The sequence below is a fragment of the Pseudophryne corroboree genome, chromosome 6 (assembly GCF_028390025.1).
Source record: "Pseudophryne corroboree isolate aPseCor3 chromosome 6, aPseCor3.hap2, whole genome shotgun sequence".
Classification (NCBI taxonomy): domain Eukaryota; kingdom Metazoa; phylum Chordata; class Amphibia; order Anura; family Myobatrachidae; genus Pseudophryne; species Pseudophryne corroboree.
In genome coordinates, this window is record NC_086449.1 from 825,706,453 (window position 1) to 825,724,198 (window position 17,746).

At 51.5% G+C, this 17,746-nt stretch overlaps 1 protein-coding gene across 2 annotated transcripts in view; it reads left to right on the top strand.

Annotated features, from left to right (window-relative positions):
- BCL2L14 (BCL2 like 14) overlaps positions 1-12,541 on the top strand; it is a 32,819-nt gene extending 20,278 nt beyond the window's left edge. For both annotated transcript variants that reach the window (XM_063929261.1, XM_063929260.1), the window contains 4 exons: positions 1,047-1,211; positions 6,601-6,668; positions 6,968-7,234; positions 10,113-12,541. In XM_063929261.1, coding sequence (XP_063785331.1) covers positions 1,047-1,211; positions 6,601-6,668; positions 6,968-7,234; positions 10,113-10,160 — 548 coding nt within the window. In that variant the 3' untranslated portion in view covers positions 10,161-12,541. The remainder of the gene's footprint in view (positions 1-1,046; positions 1,212-6,600; positions 6,669-6,967; positions 7,235-10,112) is intronic.
- Positions 12,542-17,746: the final 5,205 nt, after the last annotated feature.

Consider the following 17,746-nt stretch of genomic DNA (forward strand, 5'->3'; position numbering starts at 1 on the left):
TACATATATATCACACTTCCAATCAGTACAAAGATGGGGGTCTCTTTAAAGTATTGGGGAGAGATGTATCAAACCATTGAGGGAGATAAAATGGAGGTGTTGCCGATAGCAACCAGGTTTTTAAATGATATTTTATAGACTGTGCTAGATTTAGGATAGCTAGCCGCAGGAAATCTACCATCTCTGAATCCAATGTACGGAATAATATTGTGGGTTCTAAGGGGGACATTTACGAAGCAGTGAAAAGTGTGGAGAAGTGATCCAGTGGAGAAGTTGCCCATGGCAACCAACCAGCAGCTCTGTATAATTTTATAGTATGCAAATTATAGATGTTAGTTCAGTGCTGATTGGTTGCCATGGGTAACTTCTCCACTGGCTCACTTCTCCACACACTTCACTGCTTAGTAAATGTTCCCCTAAATTACAAATGATGATGGTTATGCTGGGAAACCAACGTATAATGCGCCGCGTGTAACACGTATGGGGACATGTGTCTGAGGCAGATAAACGTCTGTTTATCGTTATTGGTGAAAGAGATCCTAAATACATAGCGCTCTGTCCGGCGAGCAAATTTCTACCCACATTACGCGGATACGAGCGTTTCCGCATTATGAATGTAAGTATTCTCGCTATTTAGCAAAGGGTTAACGGTAAAGATAATTGCGTTATACCCCGCACGTATATATATATATATATATATATATATATATATATGCCAGGGACAATGATTAATGCAACTGCTGTACCTGGGAAATTTTCCTGCACACTGGGGAAAAGAACTGCTTGCGCACTATGATCTATACGCATGCGCAGACGATCGTTAATGTTGGTGAATGGAGCTCACGGTAATATAAACACGAATTACATTGCATAAAAAATATCCCACTATTATGGCGGCCAAGTTATGTAGCACAGAACAGGGAAACGGGATGTGGGGGCAGAGATTCGGATCGCCTCAAAGTCGCTAGCTACGCGCTGGTTGAATTTCTCTGCTCACAAGTAGATAGGCTAGAAGCAGCTTAAAAATATGTTTCTTTTTCCATCAGAGGACATGTGGAACCCGTGTGCAGTAGAGAATCCAGATTTGGAACGAACCAAAGCCATCGCCCACAGATTACAAGATATCATCCAGCGAATCACAAAACGCAGCCGAGAAGATGGGGGGTACAGGTGTATGCAGCGGGCATGCAGCGTTGAGGCGGACGGAGACGGTAAGCTGGAAATATAACAATTACATTCAGCTACCTGAACGACAGCTCTCACCCTCCTGCGTCACCCACAGGGTGCATCCCGGCCCCACCACAGACCTTATATAGAGCAGGTGGAGGCCGCTCAGCAATCAGACATTGATAAAGTCATTTTTGTGACACTGGGGGTTATTCAGAGTTGTTAGCAAACCCCCAAAAAAGTTAGCAATTGGGCAAAACCATGTGCATTGCTGGTGTGGCAGATGTAACATGTGCAGAGAGTTAGATGTGGGTGGGTTATATTGTTTCTGTGCAGGGTAAACACTGGCTGCTTTATTTTTACACTGCAATTTAGATTTTAGTTTGAACACACCCCACCCAAAATCTAACTCTCTCTGCACGTTACATCTGCCCCCCCTGCAGTGCACATGGTTTTGCCCAATTGCTGACTTTTTTGGTTTGCTAACAACTCTGAATAACCTTCTATGACCATAACGGAGCAGTTTCAGGCGGAGGTACCGTAGCAAGCATCAGCCGTTATTACTATGTAAGTCTGGGGATATCAATATTACCCCACCCCATCAGCACCAACATAGTCTGCAGACCCAGACTATCAGAGCTTTATTTAGGTTCATCCACCCCTGGCCCGAGGATCTTACAATCTACTATTCCTAATACAGATTACAAGAGAGACCGTGGTTGTCCTGAGACGGTTTGGTAAATGCTACTTGTAGCTCACAATGAGATCTTATACAGTAAGATTAATTTTACTTATATCTTGCTGGTTTACCTAAATCATAATATCACACCAGAGCTACACAATGCAAGGCCGCCCAGGTTCCAGTGCAACTATAAGTCCCCACTTGTCCCATAAGGCTGAGACTTGTAGTTCTACAAAAGCTGGAGAGTCACGTTGCTTATCGTCTAAGACTAACCTTAACTCTAATATAATGTTGCATTTGACAAAATGGCCACTAGATGGCACTGAACTGAAGCTATTGTAGGCATAGGCCCAAATCCACCCTATGGCCCTCATTCCGAGTTGATCGCTCGCTAGCTGCTTTTAGCAGCAGTGCAAACGCTAAGCCGCCGCCCTCTGGGAGTGTATGTTAGCTTAGCAGAAGTGCGAATGAAAGGATCGCAGAGCGGCTACAAAAAAAAATTGTGCAGTTTCTGAGCAGCTCGAGACTTACTCCTAGCTAGCGATCACTTCAGACTGTTTAGTTCCTGTTTTGACATCACAAACACGCCCTGCATTCAGCCAGCCACGCCTACGTTTCCCCAGCCACTCCTGCGTTTTTATCCGACACGCCTGTGTTTTTTCACACACTCCCCGAAAACTGTCAGTTACCACCCAGAAACACCCACTTCCTGTCAATCACTCTGCGGCCAGCAGTGCGACTGAAAAGCGTCGCTCGACCTTGTGTGAAACTGCATCGGCTTTTGTGAAAGTACGTTGCGCATGCGCACTGCGGCCCATACGCATGCGCAGAAGTGCCGCTTTTTCACCTAATCGCCGCGCTGCGAACGAAAGCAGCTAGCGATCAACTCGGAATGAGGGCCTATAATACCCTTCCATTATCTAGAACCCCAGTGCCTGGCATCCGCACAGTATCAAGACCATATCAGCTCCACTATTCACTTTAACTAATCCTGTGATTGGCACACCTGTGCTCAAGCAGGGACGTGTGATAGTCCATGGCGTGCTATCTTAGCTTCCCCCAACATGTAATATATGACTGCAATATAATAATCTTTAATGTTTAAATATCCATCCAATTATGGGGGAAATTTATCAACGCTTAGAGAGAGATAAAGTGGTGAGAGATTAAGGTGATCGCTAGCTGCATTCGTTCGCTGTGCAGCGACGAGGAAAAAAAGGCACTTCTGCGCATGCGTATGCAGCGCAATGCGCACGCGCTAAGTAATATTACAACGAACGTTGTAGTTTCACACAGGGTCTAGCAAAGCTTTTCAGTCGCAATGCTGGCAGCAGAGTGATTGACATGAAGAGGGCGTTTCTGGGTGTCAACTGACCGTTTTCAGGGAGTGTTCGAAAAAACACAGGCGTGCCAGGAAAAACGCAGGCGTGGCTGGGTGAACACAGGGCGTGTTTGTGACGTCAAAACAGGAACTGAACAATCTGAAGTCATTGCAAGCGCTGAGTAGGTTTTGAGCTACTCTAAAACTGCACATAAAAACTTTGCCGCCGCTCTGCGATCCTTTCATTCGCACTTCTGCTAAGCTAAAATACACTCCCAGTGGGCGGCGGCATAGCGTTTGCACGGCTGCTAAAAACTGCTAGCGAGCGAACAACTCGGAATGACCACCTAAGTACCAGCCAATCAGCTCCTAACTGCCACTATGTTACAGGCTGTGTTTGACAAATGACAGGAGTTGATTGGCTGGTACTTTATCTCTCTCCAATTGATTTCTCGCCAAGCTTTGATAAATATCCCCCAAATATCATATTTCAATAGCAGAGACTGGGTGGGATGTACTAAATGCAAAATGTGGCCAAACCTCTGAAAACTGCAACTTGTCTTCCACCTCACAATCTGTCACCCGGCAGACGTGGGGTCTGACAGGAATCATTCACTGATCAGCATTTCCTAACTCTGATGCCAGAACAGTCCCCAACACAGCTCTGAGGATTTTATTCTGTGGGAACAGGTGGGATAATTACTGAGCCGACCAAATAGGTTCCCAAACGCGGTCCTCAAGGCACCCCAACAGTCCAGGATTTAGGTATATCCCTGGCTCAGCACAGATGGGTAAATCAAATTGACTGAGGTGCTAATTAAGTCACCTGTGGCCAAGCACGGATACATTTAAAACCTGGACAGCTGGGGTGCCTTGAGGACCGCATTTGGGAACCTCTGAAATAGTCTGTAAGACCTGTGCAAATCACAAGCCGGGTTAAGGGCCACATGGGCCCAAAATGATCAAGGGTCTACTGTGAGTTGTGGAGGAGGTGTGGCCAGTGCAGTGGGGGTGTGGTCAGTGGGAGTGGCCAGTGCTGAGTGGGTGGTGCCTGGAGCAAGCTATGTTTTCGCGCCCCCTCCCCTGTACTGAATTGTTACATTTAAAAATCCTAAATTGGTGACAGGGCCGGTTCTAGACCTTGTGGAGCTCAGGGCAAAAGTTCCCTTTGGGTGTCTCCCATGTTTAAAATAGGGTCAGTGCGTGCCAAAGACTTGCAACAACAATATAGGGGCATGGCAGTAAGGATGGTGTAGTGGTTAGCATTGCTGCCTCACAGCACTGAGGTCACGGGTTCACTTCCCACCACGGCCCTAACTGTGTGGAGTTTGTATATTCTCCCCGTACTTGCGTGGGTTTTCTCCGGGTACTCCGGTTTCCTCCCACAATCCAAAAATACACTGGTAGGTTAATTGTATCCCAACAAAAATAACCCTAGTGTGTGTGTGTTATGTCATACAGTAGAGCCCCTTATACACATTATGCCACACAGTAGAGCCCCTTATACATATTACACTATGGTTGAACCCTTTATACACATTACACCATGGTAGAGCCGCTATGGAAGTAGCTGTATTTAACTATTTACTTGTTTATTTAAGATAAATTAAAAACACTATATATGCCCCAACTGACCTGACCTCATGACCCCCAATTCATCAATGAAAATACAGCCTCAAATGTGACCCCCCACAGACCTGACAACCCCACTATCAATAAAAATAATTCACCAAAATTGTCCTCCGCCCCAATTTTAAAATCCCCCAATGCCTCAATAAAAATAATACCCTAGAACTGCCTTTCAAAACCTGATTATCCCACTATGCTTCAATTAAAATAATGTTCCAGAATTGCCTAAGAGGCATAGAGCTGTGCCGCAGCAGCCTGAGGAGCAGAGAGAGAGGTGCTGCAGCAGCCTGAGGGGCAGAGAGCTGTGCCGCAGCAGCCTGAGGGGCAGAGAGAGGTGCTGCAGCAGCCTGAGGGGCAGAGGGAGGTGCTGCAGCAGCCTGAGGGGCAGAGGGAGGTGCTGCAGCAGCCTGAGGGGCAGAGAGAGGTGCTGCAGCAGCCTGAGGAGCAGGGAGAGGTGCTGCAGCAGCCTGAGGGGCAGAGAGAGGTGCTGCAGCAGCCTGAGGGGCAGAGAGAGGTGCTGCAGCAGCCTGAGAGACAGAGTGAGGTGCAGCAGCTTCTAATGCAGAGAGAAGTGCTGCAACAGCAGCTGGGGCAGAGAGAGGTGCTGCAGCATCAATGTAGAGAGAAGGGCTGCAGCAGCCGGAGCAGAGAGAGGTGCTACAGCAGCTTTGGTAGACAGAGGTTCTGCAGAAGCCTAGGCAGAAAGAGGTGCTGCAGCAGCTAGTGCATAGAAGAGCTGCTGCAGCATCTGAAGTAGAGACATGTGCTACAGCTTCCAGGAGAGAGAGAGGTGCTGCAGCAGAAGGGGCAGAGACTGGTGCTGCAGCACAGAAGTAACCCTGATACACAACTACAAGCAGACAGTGAGACATATAAAGAGGGCGGGCAGAGCTCCAGTATGTGCCGGCTGTCAGTGTCTCCTGCTGTCACCTCTGCCCTGCCTTGTTCCCTACCTGGTCTCTGAGTCCGAGTCAGTGTGTGCCCCCTCTGCTCCTGCTCTGCGGCTGCCAGTACAGTGGCCTGTGGTAAGGAAGGGTGGGGGGTGATGGGCGGCAGCGCACCCTCTAACTTTTTCGGCACCCGGAGCTCATGCTCCACTGGAACCACCCTTGCTACACCCCTGGGTGTGACCATCTCAATGTCACCCTAAATATAGTCCAGTGGTTCCCAAACTGTGTGCCGTGGCTCCCTGGGGTGCCTCGGGACACTTGCAGGGGTGCCCTGGGTTGGTGGTCCAGGACCAATTCAAATTATTCATGGTCAATATCATAGGCAAAACCAGTGCTGGTGGCTGCCAGTCATAAAATGTGGCCAAACAGAAGCAAATCTTGTCCCTCACCACACAACTGACCCTAAGGATGACATATAAACACAATCTACTTAATGTAATATTTCTTTCTAAATTTCACAATAAGAAATTTTTGGCCTAGGGGTGCCGTGAAAAAAATTCTGATACTATAGGGCGCCGTGATTCAAAAAAGTTTGGAAACCACTGATATAGTCTAAAATGAGATCACCCTGTGAGGTAAATAGAAATACAATTGTAGTAGTAATGTCTTATAGGCATTTGGCCACTATCAGGCTGTCATGGCGATGGGCCTATTTTTATGTGGAGGCCTGGAGCTGTAGCCCCGTCTGCCCAGGAACAGAGGAACCCTGCACTAGATCTCTGAGTTATTGATCAGTGAAATGGTTTATCCATGCGTTAGGATGGGTGATATTTATTTTGTGTATGCGTTGCTTGACCATTCTGGCATTTGGGTGTGAGCGGCACCTGACAACAACTTACCCTCTTTTCCAGGTGATGATGAATTAATCGCTAATATTGTTGAGATTCTGCGGTCGTCGGGGGACGCATTGAACGAGCAGGTGAGAGACACGTTGTGGGATCATCATGTAAATTTCCAAGCTCAGGGAATGATGTATCAAAGAGATGAAGCACCAGCCAATCAGCTCCTAACTGCCATGTTACAGGCTGTGTTTGAAAAATGACAGTTATGAGCTGATTGGTTAATGCTTTATCTCTCTCCATTCTCTGATAATACCCCCCCTGGGTCATTTAAATTGTTGCTACTCTCTCAGCCGGTCAAAGCTGGTGAGAACGCTTTTATATGGTGGCCGCAGGGCAAGTGTCTGACGCACTTTTCCCATTTTTGGTTTTCTCCTAGTTAATGAAAGAAAAGGACATTTCCCAGAAACTCCAAAGCTCCTGGTCTTACGGCTTCTTCAGGAAACTGGCGGACTATTACCTGTGCGATAGTGCGCCCGCCTCGGGGTCAGAGTACCAGCAGCAGACCAGTAAAATAGCGCTGTGTATCCACGCCACCACCAAGCTCACCGCGCTAGATAATCAACCCATGAACAAGGTGCTCGGGTTTGGGGTCCGCTACCTTCAGGAGAACTACACCCCCTGGATTCACAGCCAAGGAGGATGGGTATGATGAAAGGAGAAATTTTATTAAATGGAAACTCACTGCGTGAGAACGCTTTGTGTTTCATATGAAATTAACTTTAGTTATTTAGCAGTGATTCTCAAATGCCGTCATCTGGACCCAAAACAGGTCACCAGCAGGTGCACAGGTGTACTCATTACTCACTGACACATTCCCAGGGCACCCAGCAGGTGCACAGGTGTACTCATTACTCACTGACACATTTCCCAGGTCATCCAGCAGGTGTACAGGTGTACTCATTACTCACTGACACATTTCCCAGGTCATCCAGCAGGTGCACAGGTGTACTCATTACTCACTGACACATTCCCAGGGCACCCAGCAGGTGTACAGGTGTACTCATTACTCACTGACACATTTCCCAGGTCATCCAGCAGGTGTACAGGTGTACTTATTACTAACTGACACATTTCCCAGGTCATCCAGCAGGGGCACAGGTGTACTCATTACTCACTGACACATTTCCCAGGTCATCCAGCAGGTGTACAGGTGTACTCATTACTCACTGACACAGTTCCCAGGTCACCAGCAAGTGCACAGGTGTACTCATTACTCGCTGACACATTCCCAGGGCACCCAGCAGGTGCACAGGTGTACTCATTACTTACTGACACAGTTCCCAGGTCACCAGCAAGTGCACAGGTGTACTCATTACTCACTGACACATTCCCAGGTCATCCAGCAGGTGTACAGGTGTACTCATTACTCACTGACACAGTTCCCAGGTCACCAGCAGGTGCACAGGTGTACTTATTACTCACTGACACATTTCCCAGGGCACCCAGCAGGTGCACAGGTGTACTCATTAACTGACACATTTCCCAGGTCATCCAGCAGGTGTACAGGTGTACTCATTACTCACTGACACAGTTCCCAGGTCACCAGCAGGTGCACAGGTGTACTCATTACTCACTGACACATTTCCCAGGTCACCAGCAGGTGCACAGGTGTACTCATTACTTACTGACACAGTTCCCAGGTCACCCAGCAGGTGCACAGGTGTACTCATTACTCACTGACACATTTCCCAGGTCATCCAGCAGGTGTACAGGTGTACTCATTACTCACTGACACATTTCCCAGGTCATCCAGCAGGGGCACAGGTGTACTAATTTCTCACTGACACATTCCCAGGTCACCCGACAGGTGCACAGGTGTATTTATGACTAGCAGACACATTTCCCAGGTCACCCGGCAGATGTACAGGTGTACTCACTAACTGACACATTTTCCTGGTCACCCAGCAGGTGCACAGGTGTACTCATCACTCACTGACACATTTTTCAGGTCACCAGCAGGTGCACAGGTGTACTCATTATGCACTGACACAGTTCCCAGGTCACCCAGCAGGTGCACAGGTGTACTCATTACTCACTGACACATTTCCCAGGTCATCCAGCAGGTGTACAGGTGTACTCATTACTCACTGACACAGTTCCCAGGTCACTAGCAGGTGCACAGGTGTACTCATTACTCACTGACACAGTTCCCAGGTCACACAGCAGGTGCACAGGTGTACTCATTACTCACAGATGAAGCTAATTTATTTCACTTGTGATTCTGAGGAGATCTGGAAAACATGAACTGTTTCGGGTCCTGAGGGCCGAGTTTGACTACCTATGTTACATAGCACCAAAATATCAATGTCAGATATTATTAGTCCCTTATAAGTTAATATCACACACAAGCCTGTGATGGGTGGGGGGGGGGGGCTTAGGAAGAAATCCCTACAGCTAGCCCTCCCATCATGCTTACAAGACGTTAGTACGTCATGGTGTCCGCCAGGTACAAATGAGGTTTTGATCGCAGCAACATGTTTGTTAGCAATTGGGCAAAACCATGTGCACTGCGGGGGGGGGGCAGATATAACATGTGCAGAGAGAGTTAGATTTGGGTGGGTTATTTTGTTTCTGTGCAGGGTAAGTACTGGCTGCTTTGTTTTTACACTGCAATTTAGATTTCAGTTTGAATACACCCCACCCAAATCTAACTCTCTCTGCACATGTTACATCTGCCCCACCTGCAGTGCACATGGGCCCTCATTCCGAGTTGTTCGCTCGCTAGCTGCTTTTAGCAGCTTTGCACACGCTAAGCCGCCGCCCTCTGGGACTGAATCTTAGCTTATCAAAACTGCGAACGAAAGATTAGCAGAATTGCGAATAGACAGTTCTTAGCAGTTTCTGAGTAGCTCCAGACTTACTCCTACACTGCGATCAGTTCAGTCAGTTTCGTTCCTGGTTTGACGTCACAAACACACCCAGCGTTCGCCCAGACACTCCCCCGTTTCTTCAGACACTCCCCCGTTTTTCCCAGAAACTGCAGCGTTTTTTCACACACACCCATAAAACGGCCAGTTTCCGCCCAGAAACACCCACTTCCTGTCAATCACACAACGATCACCAGAACGAAGAAAAAACCTTGTAATGCCGTGAGTAAAATACCTAACTGCATAGCAAATTTACTTGGCGCAGTCGCACTGCGGACATTGCGCATGCGCATTAGCGACTAATCGCTCCGTTGCGAGAAAAAAAATAACGAGCGAACAACTCGGAATGACCCCCATGGTTTTGCCCAACTGCTAACAAAATTCCTGCTGCGATCAACTCAGAATTACCCCCACTATCACAATTCATTTTCTGTAACTCTGGTCACCAGATGGCGCTGTTCTATCAGTCTATGACACAATATTACATGTCACCCTCAGCCACACCATCTATGTGAATAGATCTATATGGAGACAAAGTTCTCAGTAGTGTCGCTCACGTCCACGCGGATTACCGCTAGATACACGGCTGCCATGTATGAAGCAGCGATTAATATCCAGAGTCGGTTCTCACACCAGATTTTAATCTCATTTCAGGAAAAAGTTATGGGGGTTAAAGAGGAGGAAGAGGAGGAGGTGGAATGAGAAGGCCGCAGCGGGACCGGACACCATTTGGCGCCCTCTGATCTCTAAGACACCGAATCCGGCGGCTCACGTGAGAAAAGACGGAAAACCTGCGAGGAATCAGTCCCCCCCCCCCCCCCCCCCCCCCATTTCTCTGGGAAAGGACCAAAGTTCGGAGGAAGGGAGAAGTAGAGGACGAGGGCTGCCGGGTTCTGTTGCAGGTCTTCATTTTATATAGACAATAGTATTTCAGGACCTGGTTTCTATTCCAGCTGAATGTTGGGGGAGGGGGAAAGGGGCTGAGTTGGCGACCTGAGGCCTTATACGGAGGTATTTTGTCGGACAAGGTCACCTGTATTACCAGCAGGCCCTCTGCTTATCCTTATCGGACATGGATCCATAAATACACCAGTGATAGGAGCCGGGAACTTGGGACTCCAGACTGTCACATATGGAATATAAGTCATTCTGACCACGTGTATGGGGGTCTTAGGATATTGCTGGTATGAGACTCGGGCTCTTTGGTTGATCATAAATAAAATGTTTGGCAACAGTAATGGTCGGATCACAGAACTACTGTACGGGGAAGAGCCAAGTCCTGGGGGAAAAGCTGCTGCAATCTCCAAGAGACTCCGGACATGGGAAAATATTCATATCCCAGCAGGACGATGCTGCAAAGCACAGAGTGTGTCCGTCGGAGCCAGGATCTCATCCCCTATACTCAATAGCTTCTGGCAGATCATTACAGCCGTCACTCCTCCACGGTATAAGGAGCAGGCATCTGACGGTTCTGCTGTTATATGGCGGTGGCAGCGTTCGCGGGTGATCTAATAACGGAGGGCGTACAGTTAGCAGCAGGCGGTTACAGAGACACCGTTACTGTCATTATAGGTGGTCGTTATCAGGGCCGGTGCTAGGGTGTTCGGCGCCCCCCTGCAAACTATAAATTTGCGCCCTCCCATATTCCTTTGGCGCGCGCCGGGAAAAGGGGTATGGTCTCACAAGTAAGGGGCATGGCCACACAGTAGTACCCCCATTTAAAATTACGCCACAATGTAGCACAATCTTATTAATCTTATACGTAATGCCCCACCCGTAGTAGTAGCGTCCTTATACGTAATGCCCCACCCGTAGTAGTAGCGTCCTTATATGTAATGCACCCCAGTAGTAGTAGCATCCTTATACATAATGCCCCTCCAGTAGTAGTAGCATCCTTATACATAATGCCCCCCGAGTAGTAGTAGCGTCCTTATACATAATGCCCCCCCAGTAGTAGTAGCATCCTTATACGTAATGCCCCCCCAGTAGTAGTAGTATCCTTATACATAATGCCCCCCGAGTAGTAGTAGCATCCTTATACATAATGCCCCTCCAGTAGTAGTAGCATCCTTATACATAATGCCCCTCCAGTAGTAGTAGCGTCCTTATACATAATGCCCCCCAGTAGTAGTAGCATCCTTATACATAATGCCCCCCAGTAGTAGTAGCATCCTTATACATAATGCCCCTCCAGTAGTAGTAGCATCCTTATACATAATGCCCCCCGAGTAGTAGTAGCATCCTTATACATAATGCCCCTCCAGTAGTAGTAGCATCCTTATACATAATGCCCCCCGAGTAGTAGTAGCATTCTTATACATAATGCACCCACAGTAGTAGTAGCGTCCTTATACGTAGTGCACCCCCAGTAGTAGACGCGTCCTTATACGTAATACCCCCCAATAGTAGTAGCGTCCTTATACGTAGTGCACCCCCAGTAGTATTAGCGTCCTTACACGTAATGGCCCCCCCAGTAGTAGCGTTGTTACACGTAATGCCCCCCTGTAGTAATAGGGTCCTTATATGTAATGCCCCCCCAGTAGTGGCGTCCATAGAGCGCGCGCACAGACATACCTCACACACACACACACACACACACAATTCACACATATATACACACACACACACACACACACACACACACACACACACACACACACACACTTCTCTCTCACCCTCCACTTACCTAATCCAGTCTCCCTCTGTACAGCAGCCAGGTCCGTGTAGCTCCGCCCCCTTATGGTCCGTTTAGCCACGCCCCCTATCGTCCCGTGTAGCTCCGCCCCTTCTGTCCCGTACTCGGCGCTCTCACAGTCACACAGAATTACAGATGAGATGAGGTGAGGGGAGGGAGGAGGCGTATCATGCTGCAGGTGCCCGCTGCCAGTGCCTGTCATACAGTGACAGACACAGCAGTGGCAGCAGCAGCAGGAGGGGGGACAGGACGGCGCAGCAGGGAAGGGATGCAGAGCAGTGGAAGCGCCTATCCGTCCCAGCGCCTCCCTGCACTGCATCCCTTCGCTGAGCGGGTAGCGCCGGGCCTGGTCGCTATTTTGGATGAATAAATGACAAAATTTAAAATCTGTTCTGTTGAATTTTTGACCAGAGTCTGTTTAACACATTTTAAGATTTAGGGACGTATTCATCATGAAAAAAATTGTGCAATGAGAATTTTTAGTTTTCAATTCTCATTGAATTCTCTCACAATTTTTTCAGTATTCAATATGCCCCAATGAGAAAATGATCACTTCCGAAAAACTGCTTCTTTTTAAAAAAAAAAAGTGATACATTTTCCCCTCTTGCTGCCCTGTGAACAAGGTAGTGAATAAATATAAATATATATATTCACTATACAACCCTGCTCCCCCACCCCCCCACCCCACTCCGGCGGCTCCTTCATAAGGGGTGCCCAGCGGCAGTGAACATGCTGCAGCCGCGGCCCCCACTGCCTCCCCTTCTGTCGGCATTCCGCTCCCAAGATCCTGGCGGAGGTATGGCGACTGGCAGTCTCCTGAGCTCCTGTCACCATACCACACCCCTACTATCAGGTAATACCCTTTTTCCACTGCCTAAAAAACATGGGTAATTGCTGTGTCTACCTGGTACTGTTCCAAGGAAAATATCCCAGGTCTACTGACCCAAGATTTCTTCCCGGGCATCGAGCGGGTGTTTAGCAGGTAAAACAGCTCTTATATTCTTACCCGTTTTTCTTACCCATGAAATTGCAAATGCCACTGATTGGTCTTTCCAGAGCGCTGACTGCTGATGTAATCACCCAGAGAAGCGTCCGCGCTCAGAGAAGCTGGAAGGAGAACTGGGTGCACACAGGCAGAGATGGGTGCTGGGCACTGGGCACAGAGTGGGCCTAGAAGGAGAGCTGAGCACACATAGGCCTGGAGTGCTTGGAGAGCTGGGCACCAGGCACACAGGTCACAGGTCAGGTGAGAGAGGGCATGGAGGGAGAGCTTGGCACTGGGCACACAGGTCACAGAGAACACAGGTCAGGTGAGAGAGGGCATGGAGGGAGAGCTGGGCACCGGGCACACAGGTCACAGGGAACACAGGTCAGGTGAGAGAGGGCATGGAGGGAGAGCTGGGCACCAGGCACACAGGTCACAGAGAACACAGGTCAGGTGAGAGAGGGCATGGAGGGAGAGCTGGGCACCAGGCACACAGGTCACAGAGAACACAGGTCAGGTGAGAGAGGGCATGGAGGGAGAGCTGGGCACCAGGCACACAGGTCACAGAGAACACAGGTCAGGTGAGAGAGGGCATGCAGGGAGAGCTGGGCACCGGGCACACAGGTCACAGAGAACACAGGTCAGGTGAGAGAGGGCATGGAGGGAGAGCTTGGCACTGGGCACACAGGTCACAGAGAACACAGGTCTGGTGAGAGAGGGCATGGAGGGAGAGCTGGGCACCAGGCACACAGGTCACAGAGAACACAGGTCAGGTGAGAGAGGGCATGGAGGGAGAGCTGGGCACCGGGCACACAGGTCACAGAGAACACAGGTCAGGTGAGAGAGGGCATGGAGGGAGAGCTGGGCACCAGGCACACAGGTCACAGGGAACACAGGTCAGGTGAGAGAGGGCATGGAGGGAGAGCTTGGCACTGGGCACACAGGTCAGGTGAGAGAGGGCATGGAGGGAGAGCTGGGCACTGGGCACACAGGTCACAGAGAACACAGGTCAGGTGAGAGAGGGCATGGAGGGAGAGCTGGGCACCAGGCACACAGGTCACAGAGAACACAGGTCAGGTGAGAGAGGGCATGGAGGGAGAGCTTGGCACCAGGCACACAGGTCACAGGGAACACAGGTCAGGTGAGAGAGGGCATGGAGGGAGAGCTGAGCACTGGGCACACAGGTCACAGAGAACACAGGTCAGGTGAGAGAGGGCATGGAGGGAGAGCCGGGCACTGGGCACACAGGTCACAGAGAACACAGGTCAGATGAGAGAGGGCATGGAGGGAGAGCTGGGCACTGGGCACACAGGTCACAGAGAACACAGGTCAGGTGAGAGAGGGCATGGAGGGAGAGCTGGGCACACAGGTCACAGAGAACACAGGTCAGGTGAGAGAGGGCATGGAGGGAGAGCTGGGCACCGGGCACACAGGTCACAGAGAACACAGGTCAGGTGAGAGAGGGCATGGAGGGAGAGCTGGGCACCGGGCACACAGGTCACAGAGAACACAGGTCAGGTGAGAGAGGGCATGGAGGGAGAGCTGGGCACCAGGCACACAGGTCACAGGGAACACAGGTCAGGTGAGAGAGGGCATGGAGGGAGAGCTTGGCACTGGGCACACAGGTCAGGTGAGAGAGGGCATGGAGGGAGAGCTGGGCACTGGGCACACAGGTCACAGAGAACACAGGTCAGGTGAGAGAGGGCATGGAGGGAGAGCTGGGCACCAGGCACACAGGTCACAGAGAACACAGGTCAGGTGAGAGAGGGCATGGAGGGAGAGCTTGGCACCAGGCACACAGGTCACAGGGAACACAGGTCAGGTGAGAGAGGGCATGGAGGGAGAGCTGAGCACTGGGCACACAGGTCACAGAGAACACAGGTCAGGTGAGAGAGGGCATGGAGGGAGAGCCGGGCACTGGGCACACAGGTCACAGAGAACACAGGTCAGATGAGAGAGGGCATGGAGGGAGAGCTGGGCACTGGGCACACAGGTCACAGAGAACACAGGTCAGGTGAGAGAGGGCATGGAGGGAGAGCTGGGCACACAGGTCACAGAGAACACAGGTCAGGTGAGAGAGGGCATGGAGGGAGAGCTGGGCACCGGGCACACAGGTCACAGAGAACACAGGTCAGGTGAGAGAGGGCATGGAGGGAGAGCTGGGCACCGGGCACACAGGTCACAGAGAACACAGGTCAGGTGAGAGAGGGCATGGAGGGAGAGCTGGGCACCGGGCACACAGGTCACAGAGAACACAGGTCAGGTGAGAGAGGGCATGGAGGGAGAGCTGGGCACCGGGCACACAGGTCACAGAGAACACAGGTCAGGTGAGAGAGTGCATGGAGGGAGAGCTGGGCACCGGGCACACAGGTCACAGAGAACACAGGTCAGGTGAGAGAGGGCATGGAGGGAGAGCTGGGCACCGGGCACACAGGTCACAGAGAACACAGGTCAGGTGAGAGAGGGCATGGAGGGAGAGCTGGGCACTGGGCACACAGGTCACAGAGTACACAGGTCAGGTGAGAGAGGGCATGGAGGGAGAGCTTGGCACCGGGCACACAGGTCACAGAGAACACAGGTCAGGTGAGAGAGGGCATGGAGGGAGAGCTTGGCACCGGGCACACAGGTCACAGAGAACACAGGTCAGGTGAGAGAGGGCATGGAGGGAGAGCTTGGCACCGGGCACACAGGTCACAGAGAACACAGGTCAGGTGAGAGAGGGCATGGAGGGAGAGCTGGGCACCAGGCACACAGGTCACAGAGAACACAGGTCAGGTGAGAGAGGGCATGGAGGGAGAGCTGGGCACCAGGCACACAGGTCACAGAGAACACAGGTCAGGTGAGAGAGGGCATGGAGGGAGAGCTGGGTACCAGGCACACAGGTCACAGAGCACACAGGTCAGGTGAGAGAGGGCATGGAGGGAGAGCTTGGCACCGGGCACACAGGTCACAGAGAACACAGGTCAGGTGAGAGAGGGCATGGAGGGAGAGCTGGGCACCGGGCACACAGGTCACAGAGAACACAGGTCAGGTGAGAGAGGGCATGGAGGGAGAGCTGGGCACCGGGCACACAGGTCACAGAGAACACAGGTCAGGTGAGAGAGGGCATGGAGGGAGAGCTGGGCACCAGGCACACAGGTCACAGAGAACACAGGTCAGGTGAGAGAGGGCATGGAGGGAGAGCTTGGCACCGGGCACACAGGTCACAGAGAACACAGGTCAGGTGAGAGAGGGCATGGAGGGAGAGCTGGGCACCGGGCACACAGGTCACAGAGAACACAGGTCAGGTGAGAAAGGGCATGGAGGGAGAGCTTGGCACCAGGCACACAGGTCACAGAGAACACAGGTCAGGTGAGAGAGGGCATGGAGGGAGAGCTTGGCACCAGGCACACAGGTCACAGAGAACACAGGTCAGGTGAGAGAGGGCATGGAGGGAGAGCTTGGCACTGGGCACACAGGTCACAGGGAACACAGGTCAGGTGAGAGAGGGCATGGAGGGAGAGCTGGGCACTGGGCACACAGGTCACAGAGAACACAGGTCAGGTGAGAGAGGGCATGGAGGGAGAGCTGGGCACCGGGCACACAGGTCACAGAGAACACAGGTCTGGTGAGAGAGGGCATGGAGGGAGAGCTGGGCACCGGGCACACAGGTCACAGAGAACACAGGTCAGGTGAGAGAGGGCATGGAGGGAGAGCTGGGCACCGGGCACACAGGTCACAGAGAACACAGGTCAGGTGAGAGAGGGCATGGAGGGAGAGCTTGGCACCAGGCACACAGGTCACAGAGAACACAGGTCAGGTGAGAGAGGGCATGGAGGGAGAGCTTGGCACCAGGCACACAGGTCACAGAGAACACAGGTCAGGTGAGAGAGGGCATGGAGGGAGAGCTTGGCACTGGGCACACAGGTCACAGAGAACACAGGTCAGGTGAGAGAGGGCATGGAGGGAGAGCTGGGCACCGGGCACACAGGTCACAGAGAACACAGGTCAGGTGAGAGAGGGCATGGAGGGAGAGCTTGGCACCAGGCACACAGGTCACAGGGAACACAGGTCAGGTGAGAGAGGGCATGGAGGGAGAGCTGGGCACCAGGCACACAGGTCACAGGGAACACAGGTCAGGTGAGAGAGGGCATGGAGGGAGAGCTTGGCACTGGGCACACAGGTCACAGAGAACACAGGTCTGGTGAGAGAGGGCATGGAGGGAGAGCTTGGCACCGGGCACACAGGTCACAGAGAACACAGGTCAGGTGAGAGAGGGCATGGAGGGAGAGCTTGGCACCGGGCACACAGGTCACAGAGAACACAGGTCAGGTGAGAGAGGGCATGGAGGGAGAGCTTGGCACCGGGCACACAGGTCACAGAGAACACAGGTCAGGTGAGAGAGGGCATGGAGGGAGAGCTGGGCACTGGGCACACAGGTCACAGAGAACACAGGTCTGGTGAGAGAGGGCATGGAGGGAGAGCTGGGCACCAGGCACACAGGTCAGGTGAGAGAGGGCATGGAGGGAGAGCTGGGCACCGGGCACACAGGTCACAGAGAACACAGGTCAGGTGAGAGAGGGCATGGAGGGAGAGCTGGGCACTGGGCACACAGGTCACAGAGAACAC